The sequence below is a fragment of the Salvelinus fontinalis genome, chromosome 19, assembly GCF_029448725.1.
Source record: "Salvelinus fontinalis isolate EN_2023a chromosome 19, ASM2944872v1, whole genome shotgun sequence".
In the NCBI taxonomy this organism is placed as follows: domain Eukaryota; kingdom Metazoa; phylum Chordata; class Actinopteri; order Salmoniformes; family Salmonidae; genus Salvelinus; species Salvelinus fontinalis.
Window position 1 is genome coordinate 8030657 of NC_074683.1, and position 24360 is coordinate 8055016.

General features: G+C 45.4%; 1 protein-coding gene across 5 annotated transcripts in view; it reads left to right on the top strand.

The window, feature by feature from the left end:
* The window catches only part of lrp2a (low density lipoprotein receptor-related protein 2a), a 65337-nt gene extending 43291 nt beyond the window's left edge, over positions 1–22046 (top strand). For 4 of the 5 annotated variants that reach the window (XM_055870600.1, XM_055870603.1, XM_055870604.1 and 1 more), the window contains 34 exons: positions 1320–1445; positions 1618–1737; positions 2362–2493; positions 2996–3197; positions 3366–3661; positions 3831–4497; positions 4606–4776; positions 4866–5089; positions 5302–5479; positions 5591–5787; positions 5976–6221; positions 6400–6528; positions 7785–7904; positions 9732–9848; positions 10265–10381; positions 10675–10812; positions 12214–12336; positions 12914–13042; positions 13201–13332; positions 15343–15474; positions 15705–15848; positions 16101–16266; positions 16358–16486; positions 16786–17006; positions 17236–17415; positions 17506–17625; positions 17793–17883; positions 18019–18086; positions 18748–18865; positions 18994–19120; positions 20073–20186; positions 20289–20405; positions 20492–20563; positions 20753–22046. In XM_055870600.1, the coding sequence (XP_055726575.1) occupies positions 1320–1445; positions 1618–1737; positions 2362–2493; positions 2996–3197; positions 3366–3661; positions 3831–4497; positions 4606–4776; positions 4866–5089; positions 5302–5479; positions 5591–5787; positions 5976–6221; positions 6400–6528; positions 7785–7904; positions 9732–9848; positions 10265–10381; positions 10675–10812; positions 12214–12336; positions 12914–13042; positions 13201–13332; positions 15343–15474; positions 15705–15848; positions 16101–16266; positions 16358–16486; positions 16786–17006; positions 17236–17415; positions 17506–17625; positions 17793–17883; positions 18019–18086; positions 18748–18865; positions 18994–19120; positions 20073–20186; positions 20289–20405; positions 20492–20563; positions 20753–20923 (5534 nt within the window). In that variant the 3' untranslated portion in view covers positions 20924–22046. The remainder of the gene's footprint in view (positions 1–1319; positions 1446–1617; positions 1738–2361; positions 2494–2995; positions 3198–3365; positions 3662–3830; positions 4498–4605; positions 4777–4865; positions 5090–5301; positions 5480–5590; positions 5788–5975; positions 6222–6399; positions 6529–7784; positions 7905–9731; positions 9849–10264; positions 10382–10674; positions 10813–12213; positions 12337–12913; positions 13043–13200; positions 13333–15342; positions 15475–15704; positions 15849–16100; positions 16267–16357; positions 16487–16785; positions 17007–17235; positions 17416–17505; positions 17626–17792; positions 17884–18018; positions 18087–18747; positions 18866–18993; positions 19121–20072; positions 20187–20288; positions 20406–20491; positions 20564–20752) is intronic. The other variant, XM_055870602.1, reaches the window with a different exon arrangement.
* Positions 22047–24360: the final 2314 nt, after the last annotated feature.

Consider the following 24360-nt stretch of genomic DNA (forward strand, 5'->3'; position numbering starts at 1 on the left):
CAGCAGCCAACGTGCGTAAATCAACAGCATAGTCTGCCACACTGCGGGAGTCTTGACAAAGCTGGAGTAACTTCCGGGCAGCCTCTCTCCCGGACAACGGAGAATTGTTGTTCCCACACTGCCCTAGCCCAGGCGAGGGCCCTCCCGGACATCAGCGTTATCAGGTATGCTATCTTCGAGCGGTATGCTATCTTCGACGAGGGCTGCAGCTCGAATATGAGGGAACACTGGGAGAGAAACGCCCGACAGGTTCTTGACTCTCCAGCTAAGCGTTTCGGTGGAGGTAAGCAGGGTTCTCGGGAAGCCGAGGAGGCCTGGAGAGACGCGCTGCTGACAGAGTGGTTACTGAGGGGCTGGGAGGTTACTGTCGTGGCTGGCTGCCTATCAGACAATCCACCAAATTGCTCCAGCAATGTATTCAACCCTTCCATAAGACCTCGAAGTAACTCCTTGTGTCTCCCAATGGTGTCTCCTTGGGAGGAAACAGCGTTGTCGAGCTGGTCTGAGTCTGCTGGGTCAGTCATGGCCAGTTCATACTATCAGAAAACCTAGCTATAAATGCACAGAGAATAATGGGGAAAATGGGCGATACCTGGACAGGGCTGGAGACAAGCACAAGACAGGTGAAACAGATCGGGGTGTGACACTTATCCTCTGCAGCAGAGGTAACTCCAGGTCTTCCTTTCCTGTGGCGGTCCTCATGAGAGCCAGTTTCATCATAGTGCTTGATGGTTTTTGTGACTGCACTTGAAGAAACTTTCAAAGTTCTTGAAATTTTCCGGATTGCACTGACATTCATTTCTTAAAGTAATGATGGACTGTCGTTTCCCTTTGCTTATTTGAGCTGTTCTTCTCATAATATGGACTTGGTCTTTTACCAAATAGGGCTATCTTCTTTATATCAACCCTACCTTGTCACAACACAACTGATTGGCCCAAACGCATTAAAAAGGAAATAAATTCAAAAAATGTACTTTTAACAAGGCACACCTGTTCATTGAAATGCATTCCAGGTGACTACCTCATGAAGCTGTTTGAGAGAATGTCAAGAGTCTGCAACGCTGTCATCAAGGCAAAGGGTAGCTACTTTGAAGAATCTCAAACATAACATTTGTTTGACACTTTTTGGTTACTACATGATTCCATATGTGTTATTTCATAGTATTGATATCTTCACAATTATTCTACAATGCAGAAAATAGTAAAAATGAAGAAAAACCCTTGAATGAGGAGGTGTGTCCAAACTTTTGACTGGCACTGTATACTACAATATATATACTAAACAATAACACCAATTGTCTTCTTGTCATGTATCTCAGCGGAGCGAACATGTCAGCCAGAACACACTAAGTGTACATCCACCAACATCTGCATCCCCCGCTCCTACCTGTGTGACGGGGACAATGACTGTGGGGACATGAGTGACGAGAGCCCTACACACTGTGGTGAGTCCCCCAGGCCTGTTCTGTACCGTAAGGGCGAGTCCGAAATGGCACCCTATGCCCTTATATAGTGCACTATATAGGGAATAGTGTGCCCTTTTGGAAGCACATAACTGGGTTCTGAGAGGAGAGTGACCCCTAAATGACCTTACCATGTCTGTTTTTCCCCTTCCAGCCACCTCTACGTGTGCCCAGAACGAGTTCCGCTGCTCCAGTGGCCGCTGTATCCCAGCCCATTGGTACTGTGATGGGGGTACCGACTGTGCTGACGGCTCCGATGAGCCCTCCTCCTGTAGTACGTACCACAGCTCTCCTTTACTCACTATGCTAAACAAGAGAGATTCAACTAGGTTCTCAGAATGGAATCATTATTAATTTGTTCTCCTGAGTTGAAGAGTCTTGAATGATTAGTTTATTTTCTGTGTGTGTGTGTGTGCGTGCGTGCTGTTGGTGATGTGTCAGTAGTGTATGCCTTTGTTAGTGATGTGGTCAGTCAGTCAGTCCGGCCTCCCACTGTCTGCCACATTCCTCCATACTGACGCCCACTAGTCTCCTCTGACAAACACGGCCCTTCCCCTTTCCTCTCTTCCTTTCCTCGCTACCTTTCCTGTCTTCCTTTCCTTTCCTCTCTTCCTTTCCTCTTCCTTTTGTCCCAGGGTAATTACACAGCCTCACTTTGTCTAGTGTTTCAATAGAACACCATAGATTGGAATGTGGAGGAGATGCCATGACTATTTTTATAGCTTCACTTGCTTAATTTTGGTTCCGATATGCTTTACCTGTTGTCTTTACTAGATGAAGTCAATCAGAACATGTAAAGGAAGTTTTAAGTAACTGACATATTTGTATTTAGAGGACAATAGTATTCTAATTGTAATCAGTTTTTGCATGGTTTGCTTTGACCTTTGATTCCCTGCAGCCACCCTGGTGAGAACCTGCAACGCTGACCAGTTCCCCTGTGACGACGGCAGGTGCATCGCTTCCTCCTGGATCTGCGACGGGGACAATGATTGTGGAGACATGAGTGACGAGGACCAGAGACACAACTGTGGTGAGTGTGAATTCCTCTCCTCTACCTCCTCTCTCTCTTTCTCTCTCTCTCTCTCTCTCTCTCTATCAGGAGTCAGACACTGAGGGATCAGGATACATGCTGGGTTTGTGGGGGGTGGATACTGGCTCTTGTTGAAGGTCTCCGGCCAGAGCTCACATTCCTGGTTTCCCCTGCCTCACTCATTACTTTGTGTCTGTTGCAGCTCCCAGGCTCAGGGTGGAACTAAACTATTATGTCATCCCTCACCAATGTGGGCTCTGACAATAAGGAGCCTGGAGCGCATGGCTTCAGCGCACCACAGGCCTCGGCAGGAGTCTCACTTCAAACAATAGGGCTCAATCACATTAGATGGATAGGAAACTGAAGTCACGGCTAGAGGTCCTGAAATACACTTAGGAATGTTTGGACTGCGAGAGATTTCAGGTCCGGTCTCGGGAGTCTTCATAATCTTGAAACGCCTCTAATTTGGTGTCATTTATCCTGCCCCCCTCTGTTTTGTTAGACAACCGCACATGCTCAGTCTTGGAGTTTACCTGTGTGAATAACCAAGCGCCACAGCGGAAATGCATCCCTCGTGATTGGGTGTGTGATGGGGATGCGGACTGTGCGGACGCGTTGGACGAGCATCAGAACTGCACGCGCAGACCGTGTGGCGTCAACGAGTTCACCTGCAGCAACGGCCTCTGCATACGCAGCTCCTACAGGTTTGGCAACTCAGACTTGACAGAGACATAACAATGACATTTGTCAGATGTCTTGAATGAGTCATTGTTCAGTAGATGATGAGACTACAGTGTGGGTGTGTGGACTGGGCAGCAGCACCCCCTGGTGTACGACGAAGTACACTGAGTGACTGATGTGTTTGATGACAGGTGTGACCGGAGGAATGACTGTGGGGACAGCAGTGACGAGCAGGGCTGCACCTACCAGCCGTGTCAGCAGCACCAGTTCACCTGTCAAAACGGACGCTGTGTGTCCCGCGACTTCATATGTGACGGGGACAACGACTGCGGGGACGAGTCCGATGAGCTTGACCAACTGTGCCGCACGCCACCGCCTACGTGCCCCCCCGGGCAGTTCAGGTGTGACAACGGACACTGTGTCCCGATCTTCAACGTGTGTGACCGTACCGACGACTGCTCAGACAACAGTGACGAGAAGGGCTGTGGTGAGTGCATGATATCTTAAAAGCAATAAAACATATTAAGTTATATAAAATATAAAAACATAAACTACAACGCCCATATAGCCATTTAGTATCATAGCAGAGCAGCAGTGTGGTGTTGGATTTATAGTCAATCTCCTCTCATGCCTGTTCTCTCTTGTCGTGAATGCAGGAATAAATGAATGCACCAACCCCTCCATGCACCACTGTGACCACAACTGCACTGACACACCCACCAGCTTCATCTGCACCTGTCGCCCCGGCTACCGCCTCATGTCCGACAACAGGACCTGCGACGATGTCAACGAGTGTGCGGAGACGCCCAGCGTGTGTAGTCAGGTGTGTGAGAACACGGTGGGCTCCTACATGTGTAAATGTGCCCCCGGGTTCCTACGGGAACCTGATGGCCGCAGCTGTCGTCAGAACAGCAACATTACGCCCTACCTCATCTTCAGTAACCGCTATTATCTTCGTAACCTGTCCACGGACGGAGAGGCCTACTCCCTCATCCTGCAGGGCCTAACCAGCGTGGTGGCTATGGACTTTGACCGAGTGGACAAGAGGTTCTATTGGATTGATGTGAGCCGCAGGGTGATTGAGCGGATATTCTATAACGGCAGTAACAGGGAAGTGGTGGTGAACGGGGTACTCCATGGAGAGGGCCTGGCGGTCGACTGGGTGGCCAGGAAACTCTACTGGGTGGACAGCTTCCTGGACTGTCTCAAAGTGTCCGAACTGGATGGACGCTTTGTGAAGAAACTGGCTGAACACTGTGTGGACGCCAATAACACCTACTGCTTTGAAAACCCCAGGGCGCTCGTTCTCCATCCCAAATATGGGTGAGTAAATCTAATCACTAATCATTACACGGTCAACATTGTGAATAGTTAATTTATTCTTGATTCATTCGATAGGCCAGTAATCTCAACCCATTTGATCCCTGTCAGATATGTCTACTGGACGGATTGGGGGGACAAAGCCTTCATAGGCCGTGTTGGCATGGACGGCACCAACAAGACCGCAATCATCACCACTAAGATCGAGTGGCCCAATGGGGTCACTATCGACTACAGCAATGACAAGCTCTACTGGTCGGATGCCCATCTCAACTACATTGAGTAAGACCCTGCTTCATATTGCCATGCAGTCTTGCTTTGTTCCCGAAATGCCTAAAGGCCTCCTGTAATCCTACTCTTCTTTTCCTCAGGTTCTCAGACCTGGAGGGACATCACAGACACACCGTGTATGACGGGATACTGCCCCATCCGTTTGCCCTGACTGTGTTTGAGGAGACCGTGTACTGGACTGACTGGAACACCCGTACAGTGGAGAAAGGCAACAAATACGACGGATCCGGCCGCCAGTCTCTGGTCAACACCACACACAGACCCTTCGACATCCACGTGTGCCATCCCTATAGGCAGCCCATAGGTCAGTCTCAGTCTAGGAGACAGTAATCTGAGTCTCCTCTTCTCCTGGATCAACATCCATTCCTTCACACTCAGATTGCTATCACTTCATTATCCTGACGTTTCCTGTCTGTTAGATCCATTCAAGTGTTTACATTAACACAATGCCGGGCCTGTGTTTGCCCAGCTGCATTGAATGCCTGACTGATTCTCTGACCCCATCTCTCCCCCCAGTGACCAACCCCTGTGCAGGGAACAATGGAGGCTGCTCCCACCTGTGTCTGCTCCGCGACGGGGGGCGGGGTCACACCTGTGAATGCCCCGACCACTTCCTGACTTTACAGCTGGGGGGGGTGGCTCGCTGCTTGCCCATGTGCACCAGCACCCAGTACAGATGTGCGGATAATGAGCGGTGAGTGGGAGTTCACCTTTGAGTTCTACTGCGATACACACATTCTCTTTGTTTTATACAATTGTGGCATTGGTGAGCCCTGAACGGTATTGCTCTTCCTCCCCTCCACAGCTGCATCCCCATCTGGTGGAAGTGTGACGGCCAGAGGGACTGCAGAGACGGCTCTGATGAGCCCTCCACCTGCCCCAGTCGCCACTGCCAACTGGGCCAGTTCCAGTGCAACGATGGAAACTGCACCAGCCCCCACTTCCTGTGCAACAACAACCAGGACTGCCATGATGGCTCTGATGAAGATCCTGTGCTGTGTGGTGGGTGGCATTTAGCTCTGTTGTTTCTGTTTTCAGAGAACACATGAAACAGTCTTTGTAATTGTTTGATTACATTGTTATTAAATTGTTGATTTCCCATTAGTTGTGATCTTTGTTGTTCAGTACCAGGGATGGATTAATGTACTTCAGTTGAGGGTTTCAACTGAATTGACTGTTTGTCTGTGCAGCCACTCATCAGTGCGAGACCCACCAGTGGCATTGCACTAATAAGAGGTGCATCCCCGAGGCATGGCAGTGTGACGGGGAGGACGACTGTGGCGATGGCTCTGATGAGGAGCCTACCCACTGCTCCAGCAGGACCTGCCGGCCCGGACAGTCCAAGTGCCGTAACGGACGCTGCATCCCCCAGAACTGGAAGTGTGATGTGGACGACGACTGTGGCGACAACTCTGACGAGCCTCTGGAAGAGTGCAGTGAGTGACGCGCCCAACACAGAGAATCACGTGGTGAAATCACGCCCAGTTAACTATAGGGATTGAGTGGGATTGCTACAGTGAGCATATTGAGAAATTGTTCATCCTAAACTGTGGAAAATTACAATTGATAGCCGTTTGCTCTTCTATTGACTTCCTTGACGTGGTCTTTTCACAGTGGGGCCGTCTTATCGCTGTGACAACCACACCCAGTTTGACTGCAGGACCAACTACCGCTGTGTGCCACTGTGGTCTGTGTGCAACGGTCACAACGACTGCAGGGACAACAGTGATGAGCAGGGCTGCGGTGAGTCCACAGAAACACCAGCGTCCTGACATAAATCAACCAATGGTGCGAACCCACCGTGCTGAATAATAGAGGCTTTGTATGAGGTAACAATGTGTGTTGAGAGTGAATGAAGGGTTGTTAGCGGAACATTACATAGTGTGACAGCAGGAGGTAGTGATGGAGAGGTTCTCACCGCTTGCTCCATTCACCTCCCCGTGAGAGAACGCTCTAGATTTATGGCCTGTGTGTGTGTGTGAGAGTGTGCGTGTGTCTGCGTGCTCATGTGTATGGTGCAAGGTTCACACTGCGCTCTTTGTGCTGCGCCCCGATCCACACAGCAGCAGCCCTGGCCCTCCCATCTCTTATCAGAGGCCCTCACTCCATTAGTGTCATCACCGCGCTAGAGGGGAGATCCGTGCTAATCTCTGTTAGAGAATGCAGCCAGCGGCCGGGCCAGGTGAAGAGCAAGGAGAGCCTGGATCCACTATCTTTCAAACCTCCGGCGCTGTGTGGTAGAGACAGCGCAGCTCTGCTCTCCTCCTCTCCTGTCCTCTCCTATAGACCTGGCATAGCTCAGAGCTCACCCACTTCAGACATGCTGCACTCCCCTCTGCATGATGATGCTCTGCTTTAATTAAAAAACCAGAGGGCACCTCTCAGTTCAGCTCTGTGGTCTAGTAGTTATCATCGACGCTATATTAAATAGTAGGAGGCACAGTGTTGAAGAATTTCTCATTAGTCTGACAGTGTCTTGTAGTACCAATGGTTGGTTGTAGCTGTAACATCATAACAGCCTTGTAACTTGGTCGAAAGAGGAGAAGTAACATCGCTGTAATGAACCATTGATTTTTCAGCAAGTAAAAAATCACCTATATGTGTTTGCACCAGTGCAATGTTTGGCCGAAAAACATTAAAGAAAAAACTAAAGGATAAGAACAATAAGAAGGATAAGAATGATGAGAGGGATAATAAGGAGAAGAATGGTAGGAACAATAAGAATGATAAGAACAATAAGAATGATGAGAGGGATAATAAGAAGAAGAATGGTAAGAACAATAGGAATGATAAGAACGATAAGAATGATGAGAAGGATAAGAATGGTAAGAACAATAAGAATGATAAGAACGATAAGAATGATGAGAAGGATAATAAGGATAAGAATGGTAAGAACAATAAGAATGATAAGAAGGATAAGAAGGATAAGCTGAAGGATTAGCTGAAGTGTAAATGCGCCATCTTTTGTCTCTTATCTCATGTCCATGTGTGTGTTTCAGAGGAGGTGACCTGTGACCCTCTGGGGGACTTCCGCTGTGACAACCACCAGTGTGTCCCTCTGCGCTGGAGGTGTGACGGGGACAACGACTGTGGGGACAGCTCGGATGAGCGTGCCTGCAGTGAGTTCTACAGTACATCTACCCACCATAACTGTCTAGTACTGTATCTACACTGAACAAAAATATAAATGCAACATGTAAATTGTTGGTCTCATGTTTCATGAGGTGAAATAAAAGATCCCAGAAATGTTCCATACTTACAAATAGCTTATTGCTCTAAATTGTTGTGCACAAATTTGTTTACATCTTTGTTAGTGAACATTTATCCTTTGCCAAGATAATCCATCCACCTGCAGGTGTGGCATATCAAGAAGCTGATTAAACAGCATGATCATTATACACATACACCTTGTGCAGGGGACAGTAAAAGGCCACTCTAAAATGTGCAGTTTTGTCACCAAGACAATGTCACAAATGTCTCAAGTTGAGGGAGCATGCAATTGGCATGCAGACTGCAGGAATGTCCACCAGAGAATTGAATGTTCATTTCTCTACCATAAGCCACCTTCAATGTCATTTTAGAGAATTTGGCAGTACTTTCCAACCAGCCTCACAACCGCACACCACGTGTATGGCGTCATGTGGGTGAGCGGTTTGCTGATGTCAACATTGTGAAAAGAGTGCCCCAAGGTGGCGTGGGGTTATGGTATGGGCAGGCATAAGCTATGGATAACGAACACAATTGCATTTTAGCGAGGGCAATTTGAATGCACAGAAATACCGTGACGAGATCCTGAGGCCCATCGTAAAGTCCCATTTCTTCTAAGGTACAGTAACTTTGACCAACAGATGTATATATGTATTCCTAATCATGGGAAATCCATAGATTAGGGCCTAACGAATTTATTTCAATTGACTGATTTCCTCATATGAACTGTAACTCAGTCAAATCTTAGACATTTGCATGTTGCGTTTATATTTTTCTTCAGTATACTTAACACCTGAACCTTAGATTACCTGGTTGGCTCGCATTGGGACCTCTACACTGAGCCTTCATGGGCTGGTTGCACAAGTTGGGCATAACTAGGTCGTAACTCTATCTCATCCTTTTAAGCCCAACCTTTTAAAGTCCAACTGGTGCAACCGGCCCTATGTGTCTGCTTAGCAGTTATGGGCTAACTCAGACTACTGGATACTTATAGTCATGGTTTGAGTCTCTGAGCAATTCTAATGGGGTATTCCATTGTAGCTCAGACACAGTGAGTCACCCAGATGAAATAGAGGTGTTGATGGCAAAGAATGGACCTGTTAAGATAACAAAGTGTTCTTGCAAAAGACAACACTCCTGTCTTCGAAGCAGTGTTATGTGGGGTGGGCTTATCAGCTGTAGAGAAACAGCTTGTCCTCAGCATGTCAGACAAAGGGAGTGAGGGAGTCGGCCACCTCGACTCTGGAGAATTTAAACAAGTCTGAGAACATGCCAGCTAATGAGGATAATATCTATGCTTCAAAGAACAACTAATGTCTCGTAGAAAATCACTGTGTTGTATGATGAAATTTGCCCTGGTGCTTTTTGCTGCCACTCCCCTTGTAACTGTAGTGGTTATGCATAGTGAGAGAACACCTCCAGTGAATTCCATCATGAACTCACCACAGAAAAATGACTGACGTGATTGGTCGGGGTCTTAGAGATCATTTGATAATGTACAAAACAAGTCACAGCTATTGCAATAACCCAATTGAGGGAATAGAACTATAGTATTTATCAAAGCAGTGTCTGGTTTGTAGGGAAAATAGCAAACAATCACAGAATAATGTAGTAATACTGGGACACCCTCTGTCAGCTGTGTCTACATCGTGTTTGTTTGGACTGTGGCAATGATGACTAATTTAGTATTCTCGTATGCGGTGCTAATTCTTTAGTTCCCCTCTCTGTGTTCCCCCCAGGCCCGCGTGTGTGCTCCGAGAGCGAGTTTCGCTGCGATAATCTGCACTGCATTCCCGACCGCTGGGTCTGTGACCATGACAACGACTGTGAGGACAACTCGGATGAAAGGGACTGTGGTGAGTGGAGGCTCTTTGTTTTGCCGCTGGCTTGGCTTATTCATGTGTGAGGGAATACAGCGCTAAGCAAAGAGGCACTAAAACTTCACCTTTTTGAGGAACGGGATACACAGAAAGGACCACCAGGATGAATTGACTTTGCTTACTGAAAAACATGACATTCCTTCTTCTGTTGCCAATTATACTGGTCAGATTGTGAATTCAAGTCCATTCTAGATGTTTATTTATAGTAGTCATGAACACAAGGTCAGAATCTGAGAAACATCAGTACTTGGCATGACTGTAAATGAGTGAAGTGAATGGAGTGATATTAGTGCCAACTGAAATAGAATTTGTATTCCAAAAGTGAATTTGAATTCAAATGGGTTCATTAATACCTATTAATTATGAGTTGTGCTGGCATGGCTGTGCTGCAGAGCTGCGGACCTGTCACATGGGCTACTTCCAGTGTGGCAGTGGCCACTGCATCGCCGACCGCTTCAAATGTGACGGCAACGCCGACTGCATGGACTACACTGATGAGATATCATGTCGTAAGTGTTAGATATTATCATAGATGTGTCTATGGGCTGATGTCAAACACAACGCTCCCAGTGAGCAAAACTGGATACAAATACAAAACTGGTTGAAAAAACTGGCAAAACTGGTTGAAATTCAACCAGTCTCTTCAACCAGTTTTACTCAGTTTTACTCATCTCTTCAGATGAACAAAACACATTGTGTCCAGAACAATCATTATGTTACTACAGCACCCTCTACAGTTATCTAAATTAAAGTTACAACCATGAATTTGATTTGTAATGGTCCATTTATCTTTCATTTCCAGCAACCCGTTATCCCAATGGCACGTATTGCCCACCGTTCCTGTTTGAGTGTAGGAACCATGTGTGTGTGCAGCCCTACTGGAAATGTGACGGAGACAACGACTGTGGAGACAATTCAGATGAGGAGCTCCATCTCTGCTGTAAGGCCAATGCACCTTCAACGATGACACTGTCCTTTAAATGGTTACACTGTTCCTTTAAATGGTTACACTGTCCTTTAAATGGTTACACTGTTCCTTTAAATGGTTACCCTGTTCCTTTAAATGGTTACCCTGTTACTTTAATTGTTACGCTGTTCCTTAATGGGTTTACACTGTCATTTAAATGGTTACACTGTTCCTTTTAATGGTTACCCTGTTCCTTTAAATGGTTACCCTGTTACTTTAATTGTTACGCTGTTCCTTAAATGGTTACACTGTCATTTAAATGGTTACACTGTTCCTTTAAATGGTTACACTGTTCCTTTAAATGGTTACCCTGTTACTTTAATTGTTACGCTGTTCCTTTAAATGGTTACACTGTCATTTAAATGGTTACCCTGTTACTTTAATTGTTACGCTGTTCCTTAAATGGTTACACTGTCATTTAAATGGTTACACTGTTCCTTTAAATAGTTACGCTGTTCCTTTAAATGGTTACACTGTTCCTTTAAATGGTTACCCTTTTACTTTAATTGTTACGCTGTTCCTTTAAATGGTTACACTGTCATTTAAATGGTTACCCTGTTCCTTTAAATGGTTACCCTGTTACTTTAATTGTTACGCTGTTCCTTAATGGGTTTACACTGTCATTTAAATGGTTACACTGTTCCTTTTAATGGTTACCCTGTTCCTTTAAATGGTTACCCTGTTACTTTAATTGTTACGCTGTTCCTTAAATGGTTACACTGTCATTTAAATGGTTACACTGTTCCTTTAAATGGTTACACTGTTCCTTTAAATGGTTACCCTGTTACTTTAATTGTTACGCTGTTCCTTTAAATGGTTACACTGTCATTTAAATGGTTACCCTGTTACTTTAATTGTTACGCTGTTCCTTAAATGGTTACACTGTCATTTAAATGGTTACACTGTTCCTTTAAATAGTTACGCTGTTCCTTTAAATGGTTACACTGTTCCTTTAAATGGTTACCCTTTTACTTTAATTGTTACGCTGTTCCTTTAAATGGTTACACTGTCATTTAAATGGTTACACTGTTCCTTTAAATGGGTACACTGTTCCTTTAAATGGTTACCCTGTTACTTAAATTTTTACGCTGCTCCTTTAAATGGTTACACTGTCATTTAAATGGTTACCCTGTTTCTTTAATTGTTACGCTGTTCCTTTAAATGGTTACCCTGTTACTTAATTGTTACGCTGTTCCTTTAAATGGTTACACTGTCATTTAAATGGTTACCCTGTTACTTAATTATTACGCTGTAGTGCGTAAACTGTAAATTGTTACACATTGTTACATTGTTACATGTTGTTGAATGTGATGGTCTTTATTCTTTGACAGTGAGAAGTTACATTGAGTTCATGTCCTGGTCTTGTCTCCCTAGTGGACATCCCGTGTGATGCGCCGTTCCGTTTCCGCTGTGACAACAACCGGTGCGTCTACAGCCATGAGCTCTGCAACTCTGTGGACGACTGTGGGGACGGCACTGACGAGAAAGAGGAGCACTGTAAGTACACGCCAATCACAAGTTACAGTAGTGTCATGTAGGGCAGGTTTCCTAGACACTGATTATTAAGCCTAGTCCTGGACTAGAAAGCATACTCAATGAAGAATCTCCATTGAAAAAGCTTTTTAGTCCAAAATAAGGCTTAATCTGTGTCCAGGAAACCGGCCTATATTGTCCCGTCTCCGTGGGAGTTTGGAGTAAATGTAGCTCATCATTTAGGGCTCCCGAGTGGCGCAGTGGGCTACCGCACTGCATCTCAGTGCTAGAGGCATCACTACAGACTCTGGTTCGATCCCGGGCTGTATCACAACCGGCCGTGATCGGGAGTTCCATTGGGCGGCGCACAATTGGCCCGGCGTCGTCCGGGTTAGGGGAGAGTTTGGCCGGGGTAGGCCGTCATTGTAAAATAAGAATTTGTTCTTAACTGACTTGCCTAGTTAAATAAAGGTTAAATAAAACATCATTATGTAATAATACCAAAATTGATTGTCCAATTCGTGTCAATGTCTTTTACTCTCTAAAATGATTGACATCTTAACATGATGATTGACATCTTGACATGTTGTGTTTGTCCCAGGCCAGACCCCCACACATGGGCCATGTTCAGCGGATGAGTATAAATGCAGTAATGGCCAGTGCATCCCTCTGCAGTATACCTGTGACGACTATGATGACTGTGGAGACCATTCTGACGAGCTGGGCTGCAGTGAGTAACTCACCAAACTCATTTACCACAGTCTTCACTCTACATCTCAATCATCACAAACCTTTATCTTATGCTAAGCTATATGGCTGTTTGTATAATACTTAAGTGAAAGTAAACGTCGACCCTCATAATGTGACACGTATACGTGCTCTGCCCAGACGTTGGCAGTGGGCGCTCCTGCAGTGACAACATCTGTGAGCATAACTGCACAGATCTGACAGACGGAGGCTTCCTCTGCTCCTGCAAGCCTGGATACAAACCCAGACAGACAGACAGGAACACCTGTGAAGGTACAGAAAGCAGCAACACCACCTGAGTGTACAGTCGTGGCCAAAAGTTTTGAGAATGACACAAATATTAATTTCCACAAAGTTTGCTGCTTCAGTGTCTTTAGATATTTTTGTCAGATGTTACTATGGAATACTTCATTACAAGCCTTTCATAAGTGTCAACGGCTTTTATTGACAATTACATGAAGTTGATGCAAAGAGTCAATATTTGCAGTGTTGACCCTTCTTTTTCAAGACCTCTGCAATCTTCCCCGGCATGCTGTCAATTAACTTCTGTGCCACATCCTGACTGATGGCAGCCCATTCTTGCATAATCAATGCTTGGAGTTTGTTAGAATTTGTGGGTTTTTGTTTGTCCACCTGCCTCTTGAGGAGTTGACCACAAGTTCTCAATGGGATTAAAGTCTGGGGAGTTTCCTGGCCATGGTCCCAAAAAATCGATGTTTTGTTCCCCGAGCCACTTAGTTATCACTTTTGCCTTATATCAAGGTGCTCTATCATGCTGGAAAAGGCATTGTTCGTCATCAAACTGTTCCTGGATGGTTGGGAGCAGTTGCTCTCTGAGGATGAGTTGGTAGCATTCTTTAGTGGACTTGGGGTTAACTTGTATCCCTGTACTCACTACAACTTGCCAAGACTGTTGATCGAGAAAAGAGACTTCTTTTGTTTCAACTTTCACACTCCGTCAATATGAACTGAAATAAGAGGAAGTAGAGAAAGCCTTCTAAGAGAAGTAGAGAAAGAGGAAGTAGAAAGCCTTCTAAGAGAAGTAGAGAAAGAGGAAGTAGAAAGCCTTCTAAGAGAAGTAGAGAAAGAGGAACCAATTTGTAAGTCGCTCTGGATAAGAGCGTCTGCTAAATGACTTAAATGTAAATGTAAATGTTTATTCATGGCTGTGTTCTTAGGCAAAATTGTGAGTGAGCCACTCCCTTGGCTGAGAAGCAACCCCACACATGAATGGTCTCAGGATGCTTTACTGTTGGCATGACACAGGACTGATGGTAGCGCTCACCTTGTCTTCTCCGGAAAAGCTTTTTTCCAGTTTCCCCAAACAATCGGAAAGGGGATTCATCAGAGAAAATGACTTTACCCCAGTTCTCAGCAGTCCAATCCCTGTACCTTTTGCAGAATATCAGTCTGTCCCTGGCATTTTTCCTAGAGAGAAGTGGCTTCTTTGCTGCCCTTCTTGACACCATCCTCAAAAAGTCTTCGCCTCACTGTACGTGCAGATGCACTCACACCTGCCTGCTGCCATTCCTGAGCAAGCTTTGTACTGGTGGTGCCCCGATCCCGCAGCTGAATCAACTTTAGGAGACGGTCCTGGCGCTTGCTGGACTTTCTTGGGAGCTCTGAAGCCTTCTTCACAACAATTGAACGGCTCTCCTTGAAGTTCTTGATGATCCGATAAATGGTTGATTTAGGTGCAATCTTACTGGCAGCAATATCCTTGCCTGTGAAGCCCTTTTTTGTGCCAAGCAATGATGACGGCATGTGTTTCCTTGCAGGTAACCATGTTTGACAGAGGAAGAAAAATTATTCCAAGCACCATCCTCCTTTTGAAGCTTCCAGGCTGTTATTCAAACTCAATCAGCATGACAGAGTGATCTCCAGCCTTGTCCTTGTCAACACTCACACCTGTGTTAACAAGAGATTCACTGACATGATGTCAGCTGGTCCTTTTGTGGCAGGGCTGAAATGCAGTGGAAATGCTTTTTGGGGATTCAGTTCATTTGCATGGCAAAGAGGGACTTTGCAATTAATTGCAATTCAGCTGATCACTCTTCATAACATTCTGGAGTATATGCAAACTGTCATCATACAACCTGAGGCAACAGACTTTGTGAAAATGCATATTTGTGTCATTCTCAAAACTTTTGGCCACGACTGTAGAAGACACCCCTCTGTAACAACATCACCATCCTTGATGATCTATTCTTTCCTCTTCTTACGCTATTAGTAATCTTTTGGTCTTTTCTCTGTGTTTTTCCTGTTTTTTGTGTTTGTGATCAGATGTGAACGAGTGTGAGGTCTACGGGACATGTCCACAGGAGTGTCAGAACTCCAAGGGCAGTTACGAGTGCTTCTGTGCCCAGGGCTTCCGCTCAGTCAGTGAGCAGCATGGCATGGAGTGTGCTGCTGAGGGTAAGAGCTTAGCTGGACAAGTCATTTTGTCTGCATCCTAAATGCACCCTATTCCCTTCGTAGTGCACTACTTTTGAACAGGGCCCATACAGATGTAGGATCTTCATTTGAGCCAGTTTGCGACAGCAGAGAAGATGGTGCCATTTGGGACGCAACCTCTGTCTCTGATCTGTTAGTCCTGATTGTTAAGGAATTTACCATATTTCAATATTCTCCATTCTCCATTTCAGGGTACCCACCAGTGCTGCTTTTGCCCGACAATGTGCGGATTCGTTGCTTCAACCTGTCCTCAGAGCAGTATTCAGACTACGTGGACAACACAGAGCACATCCAGGCTCTGGACTACTTGTGGGATCCAGAGGGCATCGGACTCAGTAAGACCTTCAGCTCAACTAGTTAACTAGGCAGTTCTCTTTGGCTTATGTGGAGAGCACTATGGGAGTGATACAGTGACTGGGGAGGTTTTCATTTCTACTCCACTTCATTAGGAACCAAACAGAATCAAATGGGTCAAAACGGGGAGGGACTACCTGAACTTGTTAAATGAGAAACACCTGTTTTCATTTTCCATTGCAAACATTTTGCTATGATGTGTACTTATGAATATGACCCTGTTGTGCTTTTAGGTATTGTGTACTGGACGGTCCTGGGCCGAGGCTCTCAGTTTGGCTCTATCAAGCGGGCCTACATGACCACTTTCAATGACAACGGCAATAACCCAGTGAAGGAGTTGGATCTGAACCTGAGATACATTGCCAACCCTGATGGCATCGCTGTGGACTGGATCGGAGGGTACAACACCTCGCTCATTGAGTACTATTTTCGTTTTTTGAAAATACCTTTTGGGTTGAATACAATCAAACATCTTCCTTCTGTTTCTCAGTCACATTTACTGGACAGACGCAGGGACCAATCGAATTGAAGTGGCAAAGTTAGATGGTCGCTACAGGAAGTGGTTGATCCATACTGACTTGGACCAGCCAGCTGCTATTGTTGTCAACCCAGCACTCGGGTACGGAAATGATCAACTACAGGCTTTCTGTTTGTTCCAAAGAGGAAAGTGTGTGTGTGTGTGTGTGTGTGTGTGTGTGTGTGTGTGTGTGTGTGTGTGTGTGTGTGTGTGTGTGTGTGCGTGCGTGCGTGCGTGCGTGCGTGCGTGCGTGCGTGCGTGTGTGTCAGTGTTCACCATAAGCTAATACACTGGATCCTCTCAGCTATAACAGCAATGTCGAGTGATCGACAGTATATAGATTTCAAAGTATTATTTAACATTAGTTAACAAAGACTTTTATGTGTCTGTGCATTCCCTAGACTCATGTACTGGACAGACTGGGGCAGGAGACCCAGGATTGAGTCTGCTTGGATGGACGGACAGCACAGGCAGGTTCTGTTGGATGAGGACCTGGGCTGGCCCACTGGACTGGCTCTGGACTACCTGAATGGAGACAGGATCTACTGGTGTGACTCCAAGGAGAACATCATAGAGTCCATGAAGCCGGACGGCACCGAGAGGAAGATCATCATGTCTGGAGGTCCGAACCCACTGAGACCTTTCTTAGATGTTGCTAACATTGTGATGTTATTTTCTTTGTCTTTGTCATATCTACATTATTAACTCCCTTAATAGTTAATGATTAAATCAGACCACATGTCCAGGACAAAGTCTCTTTTGTAAAAGAGGTATTCTGACCTCAATGGGACTTCAATAGACTGGGTCTTATGAAACTATGGCTAATCGAGTATGGTCATTTTCTGCTTCAGATATTGGTAATCCCTACAGCCTGGATGTCTTTGAGGGCCATGTGTACTGGACAACCAAGGAGCGGGGTGAAGTCTGGAAGACGGATAAGTTTGGGAAGGGGGACAAAGTGAAGGTGCTGACCATCAACCCCTGGCTGACTCAAGTCCGCATCTACCAGGAGCACAGACACAACCGTTCAGGTTAGAGTTTGTCAAGTCTAAAACATTCACACGGTAGTTTTCTCCTGTCTGGTGAGTGTACGGTAGTCACTGGTCTCTTCCCTCTATCAGTACCCAACCCTTGTAAGGACGTGTGCAGTCACCTGTGTCTGATCCGGCCTGGAGGCTACACCTGCACCTGCCCACAAGGCTCCTCCCTGGTCAGCTTCAACCCTAACGAATGTGACGCAGGTATGATCATTAAATCACATCACCTCCCTGCCATGTTGGCTGCACCATCATTTATCGTTGGAATCATACTCCATGCAGGCATGGCTGCTTTGATATTGTTGTGGTGACCTCGTGGTGACCTCGTGGTGACGTTGTGGTGACTTTGTGCGTGGCTTTCACTCCTGCAGCCATTGAGGCTCCAGTCTTAATGCCCCTTGCATGCAGATGCATGAACGGAGGGACCTGCTACACTGACGAAGGGGGCCTGCCCAAGTGCAAGTGAGTTCAGCAGCTGGTGTCAGGGAGTAGATTCGTTGTCATATTATTATAACAAGTAACACCACAGGCACAAGCCATAGGAGTGTTTCGTTCCAGCAGGAAGAAACATTGTTTTTTTTGTCTTTTATATTCCAGGTGTCCATATGGCTATGCAGGAAGTTACTGTGAGATGGGAAAGTCCAGGGGTGCTCCTGCAGGAACAGGTATATTATAATATGAGATAAGAAGTAGAATATCTATATGATTTCTCCCCAAACAAGTCAGTCCAATATGCCAGTCTTCATACAAAGTTTCCACTGATCAATGGTTCACAATAGAATAGTCATACAACATTGGTCAGAGACAAATTACATAATTTTTCTGGAAACCGTTGCCTCACAACTCACAACTGGGGCGGCAGGTAGCCTAGTGGTTAGAGAGTTGGACTAGTAACTGAAAGGTTGCAAGATCGAATTCCCGAGCTGACAAGGTAAAAATCTGTCGTTCTGTCCCTGAACAAGTCAGTTGTTCCTAGGCCGTCATTGAAAATAAGAATTTGTTCTTAACTCACTTGCCTAGTTAAAAGAATGTCAAATTAGATTGTGACCTTAAGATTGGTTTTGACTCAGCAAACACTAAAGGGGTTTTTCTCTCCTGTAAAGTGACTCTATAGCCTTTTAACTTCAATTGAGAGAATGTCAGTCAAGTAATAAGTACACATACATTACATTACAGCACATACATTACATGCATGTAATTTACCAGCAATAAGTGATAAGTGTTTTAGTTTCAGACTACTGATACGTACATGTTTATCTGGACACTTACAAATGATGAGTAGAAATGTTCTGGAATAAACATTGCTGCTGATATCTCTGTCTTCAGCAGTTGCCGTACTGTTAGCAGTGATTATCATCCTCATTACTGGAGCGTTGGCTGTTGGGGTTTTCCTCAACTACAAACGAACTGGCTCCTTAATCCCATCCATGCCCAAACTACCCAGGTAGGATCTCAGCTGTGATCTCACCCATCTGTGCGTGCCTCTGTTGTGTCGTTTTAAAACCAGAGCTTCATATGAGAATTGTTACCCTGGAAATTGTAAACAGTTTTTCTACCGTCTCTCTTTTCCAGCCTTAGCAGTCTGGTGAAATCGGGTGACACTGGGAACGGGGTGACGTTTCGTTCGGGTGACAATGTCACCATGGATCTGGGACCTCCACCCATCGGGGTTTCATTCATTGACAGGGCCATGCAGTTGGTAAGCACTGGATTGTGTTGGTTTAGCACTTAGTGGTGTCACTGCACCTTCAGACTGCACCATCAGCATTTTAATCCTGTGTTAGGCCTGGGAGACCCCGATTAACTTTGGCCTTTTGGACCTCTGTACATTTTTCACTTGTGCATTATTTTAAGCTATGAAAATAAATTAAGAGAGTCAAACACTCTCTCTCTCTCTCTCTCTCTCTCTCTCTCTCTCTCGCGCTCTCTCTCGCTCTCTCTCGCTCTCTCTCGCTCTCTCTCGCTCTCTCTCGCTCTCTCTCGCTCTCTCTCGCTCTCTCTCTCTGTATATGTATATGTATGTATATATGTATATGTATATGTATGTATATATGTATATGTGTGTATATACAGTATATATGTATGTGTATACTACCCTAAAGAAGGCACAGTGATGCCGAAACATTGGTGTTTTACCCAATAAATGACTGGGAGTTTATTTACATTTTTATTTTATTTCACCTTTATTTAACCAGGTAGGCCAACTGCGACCTGGCCAAGATAAAGCAAAGCAGTGCGACAAAAACAACAACACAGAGTTACACATAAACAAACGTACAGTCAATAACACAATAAAATCGATGTACAGTGTGTGCAAATGTAGAAGAGTAGGGATATATACTGTATATATGGAGCGTGCCACTCTCTTTATTTTTCTAGCTTCCAGTTTATTCTCCGTTAGTCAGCACCTCCACACTAAATAATGTTCTCTGGGGGTGCTCCAGCTCCAGTTTTTTACTACTGTCCGTTATTAACAACACTAATAGACAGTCAACACATTCCCAGCCAGGGTTCCGTAGTTAATAAAGTAAAGCGCATATTGCAGGGCATTGCGTTCATACTAAAATCCTGAAATACATGTAGGTGATAGATAGCAATGCTGCTTGTATCATCTTTGAGGGACATGCTGAATAACACTGTCTCTCTTTCAGGATGAAAACTTTGCCGTGGAAGCGGGGAGGCAGCCAATCACATTTGAGAACCCTCTGTATGCCACTGCAGCGGCTGGATCGTCTAGTGATCCTGCTGTCATCCACGCCACACAGGTGCGCAAGGCAACACTGTTGCATGAACATTCCTAGGGCAGGTTGGATTGACATCATTGTTAAAGCAGTGCTAATTGTTCTGCACTGTTTTACTCCAAACAGGTGACTGTTACTGTTAGCGGTGAGCAGATAGAGAAGAACTTTGCGAACCCAGCGTACCATACAGATCAGATTGTGTGCACTGTGGACAGTTCCACAGCCAGAGCCAAGGCTGTTCAGGTGACTCTCCTGTCCTGTACTTGTATCATTAGTTAAATGTAAGGGATTATATTGTAATTTACAGCAATTGTGTCCTACATTGACAGGAGTCCAGGTGGAGCTTCTTCAAAAGAAAATTTAAGCCAAGCACAACTTTTGAAAACCCTACCTACTCAGAGGTAAGGCCAATACTGTCACCCAAGGAGCTCCTATTCCTGTTCTACAGTAGAAAATGGCAAACATGCAGAACATATGTTTGTATTCCTTCTAACTGTTTGAGGTTTGCTTCTTATTGCTACTTGTAGGTTAAGAGGCCTTGGGGTTGTGTTGGGCTGTCTTCTGCTAGTCATCCCGTTGTTGTTTTTCAGATGCAGAATGAAAAAGCAGTAGGAAGCAATGAGGACAGTTCCTCCACCGACCCCTCTCCCTTTGCCCCAACCGCCAAACCCTTTAAGAGGGATCGTCCCAGCACCTACTCACCAACTGAGGACACTTTCCGAGACACAGCGAACCTTGTTAAAGAGGACAGCGATGTGTAATCCCGTTTCTCACAGATGGGTATCAAAGACACACTCTCCTTTGCACAGAATCTATTTTTATATGCAGCCTGTGTAAAAAAAAACAAAAAAAAACAAACGAAGATTGTTTTGAGAAAAGAAATTAGACAAACGTTTCTTTAGCATACAGAAAAGAGGTCTGTCGTGACTATGCCTTCGGAAATTTCTGATGCCAATTCTTGTTTCCTGATTTTTTTTTTATTGTGATGTAATATATGTATATCTTTGCACTGAAGCTGCTGATAGAAATGTTATAAATATGTTGTACATTTGTAAATTTGAAGAGTAAGATTTTTGTCGATAATATTCTCTGGCTGTTGGAAGTAGATGAGCTTATCGATAGTGCTTCATAAACAAAGTAACACATAACAGGTGAAGTGCATTGTGGATGTACAGTAGATATATCGCATTAGGACAATGTTTTGAAAGGATAACTAACTATTTTTGCCACTGAACCAAACTGAAGATGTATGCATTTTATCTTGCATGTTTATATACCTCATTTCAGGGCTTTAAAAAAACAAAACAAAATGGAGCAAAACAAATACAAACTGATCCAATTACCTTAGCTATTCTAAATCTATAGACGCTGTAAAAAGAAAACTATCAAAATTCTGAATATCTCGAAGAATAGTATGCTAAGCATACTTACATGGTACTTACCTTCAAACTTGTAAAAACAATTCCCTGACTTTGTTTGGCATATATAAATCAAAACTATCATATTTAGGTAAGACTTTTTTTATGAATAATGATGGCCTCTTTTTAAAATTAATTTGGAACAATACTTGAATATGCCAATGATTTTAATATGTGAAGATGTATAATTTTGGACATCTCTAGTGACTCTGGAGCTGGTAAAGTCCAAGAGCATCTGGAGATACAGAATTTGAAGAAATTAGGAATCTGACTGTCATTTTCTAAACATGGGTTATACATCCTGTGCTCTTAGATTGATTGTTTTGTATTGTGATGAAAATGACAAATAAAGACTGTATCAATGATCATTCTAAATATGCTCAAATGGTTTTCTAGCTGGCAAAGTGGGAGACAAAATGCTGCTGAGACGTAAAATGAATAAATGTTTTTTTTTAAACAATCTCAACAGTCTGTTTTTCTTACCTTAAACTACATTGTGATTAACACAGTAGTATATTTTCTTGGCACCTCAGGAACAGTAGGGCATCACCTGTACGCCAAGGCGGAGAAGTGGCTTTTCTTCCAGCAGGTGGTCTCCTTACTGGGCTATCGCATATCCACTGCGGGAGTGGAGATGGAAGAGCAAAGGGTCAGTGCAGTACGGTCGTGGCCTGTTCCATCCAACATAAAGGCAGTGCAGCGCTTCCTAGGTTCTGCCAACTATTTCAGGCGCTTCATTGGGGGTTTCAGCACAGTGGTGGCCCCTCTCACCTCCCTCCTGAAGGGAGGTCCTAGACAGCTGCGATGGACTGAGGAGGCCAACGAAGACTTCCGTGCGCTCAAGGAACGTTTTACGAACGCACCTGTTCTGGCTCATCCTGACCCGTCACTGCCCTTCATTGTGGAGGTGGGCGACTCCGAGGTTGGAGTAGGGGCTGTTCTCTCCCAACGGACTGGATTGCCGCCTAAACTCCATCCATGCGCCTTCTACACATGGAAGCTGTCTCCCGCGGAGCAGAATTACAACGTGGGGGATCGTGAGTTGCTGGCCGTCAAGAAGGCGCTGAAAACATGGTGGCACTGGCTGGAGCGTACTCAACACCCATTCCTTGTTTGGACGGACCACCGGAACCTAGAGTATATTCAAGCAGCAAAAAGGCTGAATCCGCGTCAGGCCATGTGGGCCCTATTCTTCACCAGGTTTGACTTTACCCTCTCATATTGGCCGGGATCTAAGAACGTCAAGGGCGATGTGTTGTCCCGGGTGCATGTCACAAGGGATCGGAGGGAGAAAGTGACACCCATTATTCCCCTGTCCCGCATTGTGACTCGAGACCTGCGACAGGAACCCTCACCTGCCCACTGCCCGTAGGGGCGTACCTATAATACCTCTGATGTGCGGGACCGTCTCCTCGCCTGGGCACACACAGCACCTGTGTCGTGGCACCCGGGTATAGCCAGTACTATCAACTGTCTCTGTACTGGGGGCCCACCATGGCCCAGGACGTCCGGGTTTACTCTGCCTGGTCTCACTACGGCCATGCAGACCGCGTAGGCTCTCTTCTCTCACACCTTCTGGCACTACGGGATCCCAGAGGACATGATGTCTGACCGTGGTCCTCGGTTCACCTCCCGTGTCTGGAAAGCCTTCATGGAACGACTGGGGGTCACGGTCAGCATCACCTCCGGGTACCGTCCCCAATCAAATGGGCAGGTGGAAAGGGTAAATCAGGAACTGGGTAGGTACCTTCGTAGGTACTATCCGGACCGGACGGGGGAGTGGGCTGCGTTTCTGCCTTGGGAAGAATACGCACAAAACTCCCTCCGTCACTCCTCCACTAACCTCACACTCTTTCAGTCTGTTCTAGGCTATGAGCCGGCCCGGGCACCCTGGCACCGGAGTCGGATCGAGGTTCCTGTGGTGGACAATTGGTTCCGGCATGCTGAGGAGGTATGGAACACAGCACACACCCGTCTCCAATGCGTCGTCCTCCGGTAGAAGGCGCAGGCCGATCGTCACTGCAGTGCCCGCAAAACACCAGTCTCAATGTCAACAGTGAAGAGGCAACTCCGGGATGCTGGCCTTCTAGCCAGAGTTGCAAAGAAAAAGCCATATCTTAGACTGGCCAATGAGATGGGCAAAAGAACACAGACACTGAACAGAGGAACACTGCCTAGAAGGCCAGCATCCCGGAGTCGCCTCTTCACTGTTGACGTTGAGACTGGTGTTTGCGTGTACTATTTAATGAAGCTGCCAGTTGAGGACTTGTGAGGCGTCTGTTTCTCAAACTAGACACTCTAATGTACTTGTCCTCTTGTTCAGTTGTGCACCGGGGCCTCCCACTCCTCTTTCTATTCTGGTTAGATCCAGTTTGCGCTGTTCTGTGAAGGGAGTAGTACACAGCGTTGTACGAAATCTTCAGCTTATTGCCAATTTCTCGCCTTAATTTCTCAGAACACGAACAGACTGACGAGTTTCAGAAGGTTTTTGCTTCTGGCCATTTTGAGCCTGTAATCGAACCCACAAATGCTGATGCTCCAGATACTCAACTAGTCTAAAGAAGGCCAGTTTTATAACTTATTTAATCAGAACAACAGTTTTCAGCTGTGCTAACATAATTGCAAAAGGGTTTTCTAATGATCAATTACCCTTTTAAAATGATAAACTTGTGTAAGCTAACACAAAGTGCCATTGGAACACAGGAGTGATGGTTGCTAATAATGGGCCTCTGTGCGCCTATGTAGATAATCCATAAAAAATCTGGCATTTCCACCTACAA